Raw genomic sequence first — 10,885 nt, forward strand, 5'->3', positions numbered from 1 at the left:
AAACTTGAATTTGGACTCAAGATCTTACCTGTATGAAACCCATATTTTCATAAGTCTTCACGTGTGAAGTGTTCAGAGCTTATTTTCGACCGTTTCCTAGCTCGAAAATTTTACAGCGTGAGGCGTATCCGATAGTGTAAGTTTATTATCTTATGGAAAACTATTTTTCTCAATACTTCGGCACCCGAATATGCTACATTGTTGTATTACATATTTTCACTATATCCGAATATGCATATTTTCACAAAATAATGCTTACATAATGAAAGAATTAATAAAGTACTATACAATAAACGTTTTAATCGACATAGCAAAAGGCGGCAAAGCTTTTGTGTATCTAACATACAGTGCTGTACTCTGGCGGGATAAATATGCAGTAATACTCCCTATTAGTTAATAAGTTTATTAGTTATAGTATTCCACGTCATAGTACTTACCCCTATAAACAGAAAAATAAAAGGTCTACAATCTACAACCTCTTTTTCTCCGTTTACAACCTCAACCAACATAGAAAAATAAATAAAAACTTTTACTTCCCATGCAAGTATGCCGCGCCGTTAGTGCCGTTACCTACCTACTTGTTTTTTTGCTGCCTTAAATGAAATAACATTTTAAAAAGCTATAATGACAATTTAAAAATTGACATTTGATGTTATTTACTGACGTGTCTATCGATATCGTGTCGTCTATTCCAATTTCAAGTAACTAATTAGTAATCTGTGGTCTATTCATCTGAATGTAAATAAAAATTGCATTTTAATTAATAATTAAATTGTAATACATAGGTAAGCTGTTTTTCGACAAAAAAAAAAAAACAAATACTTGTAATCCATATCAACAAAAGTCATTGTGGGGACCGATCCTTTCTTTTGTAAATATATTATTCGGAATGAAGAGTATCATATCAATCAATCTGCCTTTGATTTTTCAGATAAACCATCAAAATGATCACTGATATCCAGTTAGCTGTGTTCTCCAACATTCTGGGCGTATCCATATTTTTGCTGGTTATTCTATATCACTACATAAATGCAAACAGTTCTAAATAAGGTAAGAGAAACGCCTAACTTTAGCCGGCGTGTTATTCATTTTATGAGCCGGCGCATATGTGTTGTTGCAAAAGTACTTAGGTTGCGGTAACTACTTCCAATGGGAAGTGGTTACCGCAACCTAATGAGGTGGGCCCATGTCTGTCTGCTTGCTGAGTAGTAAAAACATTATATTATAATATGTATAACCAACATTTTATTAAAATTCTTGTTCATAATGTAACTAGTTGTTGTTTTGCCACAAACAAGTTGATAATCAACCAGAGTGCATATTTCCTTACGCTGTTTTCCTTCATCAGAAGCAAGATTTATAGATGAGATGTATACAAACTCATGTGGCATGACTAGGATTCGCACCTGGGACCTTTCAGTTCACAGATGGGCGTCTTAACCATTACACCACTGCCGTTTCTTCTTTTAATTATTAAAATTTACTTTGTTTTTTGTGTTAAATAAAAGTTGATAGGTACCAGTGTGTCCAAAATATGCTTGTAAATATTTTAATAATATTTTTCTTTTCATTTCAGATCACAAATATGGTGTTCTCTCAATATTACAATTTACCTAAATGTTAATTAATCTTATTTAATATAATAAGTGTCTCAATAATATGAGTTAATAAACTAATTGTATCTAGTTTATGGTTTTTATTTGTGTCATATCACACATAGCTCCTGAGATTATAATTTTAGCCCTCAAACTCAATATATTTATCATTATCTATATAATTATTTAAGTACAAATTTAGGATTTTAAGTAAATAATAATAATCTATGCTGCAAAAAGTTGATTTATAAATTTAAGTGAAAAGCGCATTTTGATGTTAAGTGTCTACTTCAATCAACATTATTTTAATAGCTAAACAAATGGAGTATAGGATTGGTAACTCACTAGTAGTAACCATAGGGATTTATCTTATCCCATCATCTGAAATTCATCCCAATATACATGTTGTAAATATCCCAATTACAACTAATATTACGAAGTTTTTCTTTGTTTATCAAATCAGGTTATCACATCACATATAGTAAGTGACTAGGTGTAGGTACTAGATACCTGAACCATTTTTGACTATACCAAATAATGTTACTTACATTATATGTAATGTAAAAGAAAAAATATTGCATTTTGCCGTTTAATAGCGTACTGTGCTGTCGTGATGAGTCTAGAGTACCTAACCTACATGACAGCTCCTACATCAGGCGATCTTGGGGGCCAATCAATGTCACCGTATCTCGAAATTAATGAACCGGGAAACATTCTTTTTAATGTTTTGTAAAACGTTTTAATAATTAAAACACGTTGTTCCGTCGTAAAAGGCTCCATAATAAGTTTGCCGTACATATCTACACAAAGTAATTTTCATGCAACAACTGTCAAATTTACCGCCAAAACAAAATAGCGGCAAAAAAAATATATACCTCCAAATTGGCCACTGTGTTTAGGTTACCTATAGAATATAGTAACGAGTTAGTATAGTAGGATGTTTGGGGGTATAAATTTATTAAAATTTTACCTGTGCGATGCTAGGACCGCTAGTATTTTATAATAAGAATGGTAAGTTATATCCATAAAATTAAAACACTATTTATTAGGATTTTATTTAATTCTTTTTTTCATCAGAACGCTGTTAACAATCTCCTTAGCCTGTCGAATATCAATATTTTGAAATGTTTCGCCCAAATGAAGTCTATGTGGTTGAACTGTGGATGTGGTACCTTGTGGATGTCGACAGCGTTCCCCAGCCGCTGATACAAGGCGTCCACGTCGTCAGGGTGGGCCATCCAGTCATCGGCGCTGTACACCAAAGACACAGGAGCAGTGACTTTTTCCAAAGCATAAGCAGGGGGTACCTCGTTGCCATAGATTCTCAGATTTTTCAGTCTACCATAGTCATATTGCTTAAAATCCCCCGAGTTGAATCCTTGGCCATAGTGTACCACCTGCTTCAAAGACGCCCCGGACGGCGTGTGTCCGTGGATTACTGGCAAGTTTGTCACGTTCAGCTCCGCAAAGCCGAAACCGCTCGTCAGCAATAAGGAGTTGTAACAAATGATCTCTGCGATGGGACCCGTGCCACACATGATCCGTTTAATTATACGTAATATGTTGCTGTCAGGAAGAAATTCGTGCAAGCCGAAACCTTGCAATATCACGCCCACGATGTCACCCACCGGGGCCGTGAGCCGAACGAATGGCGACTTCGCATGCGACATAAAAGCTACGGGCGAAAGAGCCACCATAAGATCTATTTTCTCATTATACTCTGGCCTTTCGGAGCCCATGACAAAAAAACTCGTCGTGCCTTGCGAGTGGCCTATATATTTAAGCGTTTTTGCACTCGTACTATTCAAGACGTAATCAATCATGGCTGGCAGGTCGAAACAGCCAATTTCGTGCCAAGAAAAGTCCCAGAATCCGGCATCAGAGGGCTCCAATTCGACGTGACGGCGAGAGTGCTTGTTCCCACGGGCGTTGCCCATCCACACGTCATATCCTTCCTCGGCAAGCAAGTACGCCAAGCCGCTCTCCAGGCCAGCTATCACAAAATCATCAGCGCTACCTAACAGTCCATGCATGAGAAATACGACAGACCCTTTCCCTGGGATTCTAAACATTTGCAATACGTATCCATCCTCGGTTACGGTCTCGTGTTTTTCAACTGGATAGCCATATTTTTTTATTAGCTTGTCAATGCTGAGTTTAGCGTCTTCATTGTTTAAGCCTGATTGGTATTCGGCAAGGATTTTGTCGGTTCGGTCTGCGACGTTGTTGTTGTTGATGAGGACGGGAAGATTTTCAGAGACGCCGAGGACGTGAGCGATTGCTACAGGGAGTCTGGTAGCATCGTACACGGTGTTAGCTATGAGTTCCCCGGCGCCTTGCGCCAGGGCTTGGAACAGCGGCTGCGTGATAACGGCTCCTGCCACCTGTCTTGTTGACTCCACTAGTGGCAGCAGAATCGACTGCCCTCTACAGGATATGACTGCCATGGCGAGAACATAAAGTTGCGTAACACAAACCATAATAACACGAGTGGTTTTACATAAGTTTTGTGATGAACTGATCGAGACCTTGGTGTTTTTTGTCGCAGAGTGTGAAGCCGGTCGTATTGTGCCGACATCCTGCGACAGTAGGTATCTAATGACATGGCAATGACATAAAATAATCACCGAAGTGTGAATATTGGAATCCGCATGACTTCACGCGCGTCACCAGCATTGAGCCCGTACATCTAAGTACATCTTACCTAATAAATGTATCTACATAATATTTTCTGATATATACAGGCACTGGTACTAAGTATTACACTGGTCCCTGCAGGAAATAGTTTCTCTCTCATATTCTGTGCTGTGATGCCGCGAAGCCCGGGGTCAGCGTAAACAAACCAGAATACTTTCAGTAACCATAGAATATCTTAACGACATTCGGATCAAACTTACACTCATACCTACACTATTTTTCGAGTAATGGGAGAAGTGGAAAAATACTTTTTAGAATTGTAAAAGAATATTGTAATTTGTATCCTTGCTACAATGTATATTTTACAGTTTTCTGATTTTTGCCTTTAAGTATTTTTATTTTATGCCCTCACTTCTTGCAAATTTTCATGAATATAATATGTCAACGCAAAATATGTTTTGATCGCGTTGACTTACCAATTTGAAATATTTTTTACTGCTAAAACCCCTAAAACGTAGACTAAATACCTCGATTGATAACTTGAAACATTTTTTTGAAAGACGAACAACTCATCATATAAGAATTCCGTTCTGTTTTTACATTTTGAGGTACGAAACCCAAAAGATACTTAAATAAAAAAAAACATATTTACCGTTTGCCAATACATACTTGTACGTACCTACATAAAGTAGGTCATTTTAATCCAACCTCAGCAAAAACGCTTAGTTCGAAGTAGATGCTACACAAGTTTGATATTTTTCATTCAACACAATATTCAACATAAGTTTACAAAGGTATTTTATTAACCTACTTAAAAAATGGTGGACCTCAATTCGACGCGATATTTTTTCAACTACTTACCTATTTTATTTTTATATTTTTTACTAGCGTCCCGTCCCGGCTTCACTCGGGTGAAAACATAAATTACCTATACACCTAAACCTACCTAAAATTTCCTTAAAAATCACATTATCTATTGGTGAAAACTAAGTACATACATGAAAATCTGCGCAGCAGTTTCTTGATACTATATTTTTTTAAAATATTACAACGGTTATTAAATTATTACAACGAAAAAAAACCTCGGGTACCTCCCCGGGATGCTGGTACAAGAGTACTTACATACGGATTTTTATGCAGTTTTCACCAATAGATAATTCCTGGGGGGTAGGTGAATAATTGATTACATGGTTTTACCCAAGTGGGCAATCGTTAACTTCATTGAAGTCAAATCTTAAATTGGTTTTATTAAATGCTCAATCAGATACATTAGCCAAGCTGTGATAATACCCAAATATATTATTATTATTTTTATTCGTTTCATCTTTAATATTTTAAAGTTGTTATACTTAGTTATTTTTGTTGTATTTTCCTACCAGTGATTCGGGTTAAAGAAATCTTTATTCTCATAAGAAAACATTCACTTACATGAGAACTTAGAATCTATGGCTTAAACTAAAAAAGGATTTACAATGTTGTCGTTGCGCTACAGAAGATACAGTATTTTTTTATACCTACATTCTATAAAATAAGTTCATAATTATTAATAATGTTCATCCATCTTGACATTGTTATTATGATAATATATTTTGTATGTATATGTTTCGCGAACTTATCTTGCAAATTCTTTTCTGGTAGCGCCATCTTGTTTGGTATCAATGAAAATTAGCGTCGTGGCTCTTCGTCACGGCACAATCTAAGTGGTACCCTTTTGTAGTATATTTAATGTACCATTGTAAAATTAAAATTATGTTTATTTCCTGTGATGTATATTAGTATGTTATGAATAAATTTATTTCTATTAAATATTAATTAGCGGGGACGGATCTTGTATCTACACGTGTTGTATAGTATAGTATATACCAACCCTTGAAGATACAAGATAGCACATCAAAATCCCTTCAGTATATTCTGAGTGAAATTGATTTAATACATCATCGATCCATACAATAAAACCACACAAAACTTCGCATTTTAGTTTGTATAAAAAAACTGGATTTTTACCGCGGTTTTACTCATGTAAATTTCCCAGGGGAAATATCCTTTTTCCGTTTTTTTTTTCCGGGATGACCAGGTTGCCTATTTTCTTCTCCGTACTACTACTACACTAGCTAGTTTCACATTGTACCAAATGATTTTTTTCTTTCTAGTTACTTACATGTACAAAAGGCTGCAGAGTAATCTGACCCATATAAAATTCAAATTCGACGTATTTAGGCAGCGTAAAATTAGAGCCACAACATGGAAACTAAAACTGCAGTTCTCATGGGAATGCACGCACTCGAGTGACGCTACGAGTATATAGCGGTGTAAGAAGCGGTGGTTGTGTAATGATTAATACCATCTGAATCCTACACAAAGTTTTGTGAGTTTGTACACCATTTTGACTATTGTACTTATAGTATTTTTCCATCCATACTAATATTTTAAAGAGAAAAGATTAGTAGCTACTATTTTTGTTTGTAAAGAATAAACGTAAAAACGCATGGAACTTTTTTGATGAAATTTGGCACAGAGACAGACGAAACCTTCAGCTGTAACATGGGTTTTTTTATTAGGGTTTTATCGGAGCGAAGCCGGGACGCGCCTCTTATCAACAACAACAAATCACGCAGATTCAGTTATTGTGTAAAGGGATACTAACTGAACGATGATACATTCTATAACATACATATAACATACATAGATACTACGGCGCCCCGGGGCTTCACTCCCGTGTAAATTTCGGGATAAAAAGTACCCTATGTGTTATTCCAGATTATATCTATACTTCTATACTAGTATTATAAAGAGGTAATCGTTTGTGAGTTTGTATGTTTGAGGTGGGTAATCTCCGAAACTACCCAATTGATTCAAAAATTCTTTCACCATTAGAAAGGCATATTACCCAAGATTGCTATAGGCTATATTTTATCTCAAAGTTCCCACGTGAGCGAAGCCCCGGGCAACATCTAGTGGTAAAATATACGTGTACCACAAATTTCATAACAGTCGATCCAGCAGATTTGGTGTGAAAGATTAACAAACATACATACACATACATCCTCTCAAACTATCGCACATATCCAAGACCCAAGTCAATATGAAAAATTTGAAGTTCGTAAGTACTAGTCGCATCGATTTTGGATTTTCGTCATGTGGGCCGTATGCTTATTTGTCCATTTAGAGCATTGTAAATACACATAAAACATTGGAAAAGCAATATTTCTCCTATTCAGCAATGGAAGTCTCCTAAAACGCAGTCATTAGCATTATAAAATATGGAAAACACAAAAGTGAAACTCAATTATATTGAATTTTTTTTTAGCTATAGAATCAGCAATGTTTTATTACAATAACGAACAAATGTACTATATACAGTATGACGTATTTAACCTTTATCTATGGGATAGCCAGAGCTAAGGGTTGCGAAGCTCGGAAGACCAATTGAGATTCAATAGTAATGAGAAGAAGAAATGCTATGAAAAGAAATTTCAGTTTTCCAAGCCTTTTCCCTTCATTGACTTTTACAGTCTGCGCGGAAAGAGATGCAGCTGGCACATTCTATGGTGGTCTTCGACGCTAGTTTGGGAGTGAAGGAAAACGACGATTTGCTTTTCCAGGTTACATTTTACCCGTTTACCAAATTACATCGAAATCCATCTAGCAGATATTTCGATGGATGGAGTAGTAAACTAACTATCATGAATTTTACATGTCCACACAATACCGTTTGCCATCATGTATCATGCGAGAGACACTTGATTCGGACACAATTTGGTGATGTTATGAATTTCTGTTTAATTATTTTTTCTTTAGATATATCCGCATAACGTAAGTACCTAGTTATATATCTACACTATTACAGTTCGTACGTAAAAATACCTAAATGTTTTCATACCAATCATAATCTAGAATTACGAGCTACACATCTAACATCTCATTATTTTATCATGTCACTTTGCAGAATCTGCAAAATAGCCTTATAAAATGGTGTCCACGAGCAATTTCGGAACATTCAACAAAATGAAGGCAGTCTGGCTATTATTCTGCCTTGGGCTGGCCCGCGGGTCCATCTTCCGTCGGCACTATCTCCCTCAAATGGAGAGGTTCGCCCAGCGACTGGACTCGGTGGAGACCCCACGGGAAAACCCACAGTTGGTCAGGCACAGCATCGTCTACGACCCCACCCCGGCGGCCTCCGGCATCCAGCAAAACTTGGAGGAAATCAGACGCGTCAACGCTGACTACTACTCCCCCAACCAGCTGTATAACAAGAAACACATGAACAGGAAACTATCCAAACCCCTTCAAGATTTCAACGAAGACTTGGAAAATTACGCTGAGGGAGAATACTACCAAATCCCCCAGTATGCTGACCAGGAGCGCGTCTTCACCGTCAACAAGAGGCTATCAAGACCGACCCAGGCTGCCATATCTAATGACCAAGATTTGGAACAATTCAGACTAGTCAAGGGCGTGTACTATGCCATTCCGCGGTACGGAGATGAGAAACAGTCTTTCTCTCTCCTGAAGAAGAACACTGAACGCACGGAGACTTATGGAGATGTTGCTGATTGGAGAGGAATCAAATACGCCGTGGGACCCAACTCCAAAGTCCTCAAGAAGGACATCGAAAGTATCTTCTACGAGGCACAGAAATCCATGAAGCACCCCAGCGAGGAAACTAAGGAGAAATACCACGAAATGTACGAGTCTGTATCCGCGGAGAACATTGAAGACGCAAGACTGAACGCTACTCAGCTGTTGAACAAATACCAGTACCCTGTTGAAGAGCACGTAGTGAGGACAGACGATGGATATTTCCTAACCTTGTTCCGCATCTCAAAGCAGACAGAGAAAGATACTACTGATGAAGTGGTCCAGAAGCCAGTCGTACTGCTAATGCACAGTATGCTCGGAAGCGCCGATGACTGGCTCCTCATGGGCCCAGGTCAGTCCCTCGCCTACCTCCTAGCCGATCAGGGCTACGATGTATGGCTCGGCAACGCCCGCGGTAACAGATATACCCGTCACCACGTCAACCATCATGCCGCTAAGGCTGATTTCTGGCGGTACAGCAATGACGACATCGCCCTTCACGACCTTCCTGCCATGATCGATTACGCCCTGAAGACGACTGGCCAGCGCAAGCTGTTCTACGTCGGCTACGACCTGGGTACCACTGCCTTCTTCGCCTTGGCTTCCACTCGCCCAGAGTACAACAACAAGGTTGCCATGATGTACGCCCTTTCCCCCATGGCGTACATGAGCCACGTCCGCAGCCCGCTGGTCAAGATGATCGCTCCCGACAGTCCATTCTACAATAACCTCAAGCAGTACCTGAAGGACGGCGAATTCAAACCCAGCAAGGAGTTGGTTTACACGATGGGCGGTGAGATGTTGGAGAACGAGATCGGATGCAAGAAGATAGCTTCGAACGTGAACTTCGTGATGTCCGGCATGAACGTGGATAACATGGACGTGAAATCGATCCGCGTGATCATGGGTCACCTTCCAGCGGGCGGTTCCACGCGGCAGGTGCGCCAGTACGGACAGGCGGTCGCGACCCACGAGTTCAGGATGTACGACTACGGCTCAGAGATCAACCAGGAGGTGTACGGGGACCGTGTGCCGCCCGTCTATGACGTCACGAAGATCCGCACCCCGGTGGCGCTGTACTTCAGCGAGCACGACTGGTTGGCGCACCCCAAGGACGTCCTCAGACTGAAGGAGCAGCTCCCCAACGTAACGGAATACTACCAGGTGCCCGAGGAGTACTTCAGCCACATGGACTTCCTCTACTCGCAGAAGGCCCCCGTAGTTGTCTACAAGAATCTCATTAACTCCATCAATAACAATATCCATAAGAATTAATGTGTATAGGATTATTAGTATTAAAAAACCTCATATACTTAGCATTCATTATTTATCGTTGTTAATAGGTCATTGACGCATAATAAATCCGTCCGATTTTTTTACATTAAATAATATTTTATTTTACCCCATTCTCATCCTTATTTATCTACATACATACATTTTTTTCATGCACAAAAAATAAAGCAAATAATAACAAACTATAACTATTAGCACAGATTACATAATACCCCAGTACTATTAGAGGTACCTATATTCTTGTACGTTGTAGCGTTTACGTGACTCTTTCCTAGCTTTACCCAACCCATCACCACCATCGAAAATTACTGCACATAACTACAATAAAATAAATGAATAACTTACCTACCTATCTTACAAATGACTAAATATACGAATTTTATTTTATTAAAATAATATTTTGAATTATTTTCACATTGAATAATATTGAGATTTAAGGTTTAAAAATTTGAAGGTCGCTGGTCGCGGGTGCCACGTCCGCAATACAGACAGACATTATATTAAAATGTCTGTGGTCCGCAAGGATCTTAGATCATTACTAGGATAGGCACCGCACCGTAATCATGATGAAGTCACAAGTAGAGGTAAATGAGATTATAAGATTTGATCGCTACACATTAATATTGAACGGAGAAAAAGAATTAAATTTTTCGATTGATGATTGATTTTCTCGCATAAGTACATTTATTTTTAGATTTGAACCTGAACGGGCCATTTTTGTGAAAAATTGAATAGGATGTAGGTACATATTATAATATGTAAATATGTATACATATCAC

At 38.3% G+C, this 10,885-nt stretch overlaps 3 protein-coding genes across 3 annotated transcripts; 2 read left to right on the forward strand and 1 right to left on the reverse strand.

Annotated features, from left to right (window-relative positions):
* The first annotated feature begins 644 nt into the window (after positions 1–644).
* LOC128677608 (uncharacterized protein) lies at positions 645–1,685 on the forward strand. Its single transcript, XM_053758579.2, has 3 exons — positions 645–785; positions 932–1,050; positions 1,577–1,685. Exon 2 carries the CDS (start codon positions 945–947, stop codon positions 1,047–1,049), a length of 105 nt encoding a protein of 34 aa, XP_053614554.1. The 5' UTR covers positions 645–785; positions 932–944; the 3' UTR covers position 1,050; positions 1,577–1,685.
* Positions 1,686–2,562: 877 nt separating this feature from the next.
* Positions 2,563–4,189, reverse strand: LOC128677569 (lipase 3-like). The gene has a single exon (XM_053758511.2). The coding sequence runs from the start codon at positions 4,073–4,075 to the stop codon at positions 2,669–2,671; it is 1,407 nt and encodes a 468-aa protein (XP_053614486.1). The 5' UTR covers positions 4,076–4,189; the 3' UTR covers positions 2,563–2,668.
* Positions 4,190–8,186: 3,997 nt separating this feature from the next.
* LOC128677839 (lipase 3) lies at positions 8,187–10,202 on the forward strand. The gene has a single exon (XM_053758978.1). It carries the CDS (start codon positions 8,202–8,204, stop codon positions 10,086–10,088), a length of 1,887 nt encoding a protein of 628 aa, XP_053614953.1. The 5' UTR covers positions 8,187–8,201; the 3' UTR covers positions 10,089–10,202.
* The last annotated feature ends 683 nt before the right edge of the window (positions 10,203–10,885 follow it).

This window comes from Plodia interpunctella, chromosome 18, assembly GCF_027563975.2.
Source record: "Plodia interpunctella isolate USDA-ARS_2022_Savannah chromosome 18, ilPloInte3.2, whole genome shotgun sequence".
Classification (NCBI taxonomy): Eukaryota; Metazoa; Arthropoda; class Insecta; order Lepidoptera; family Pyralidae; genus Plodia; species Plodia interpunctella.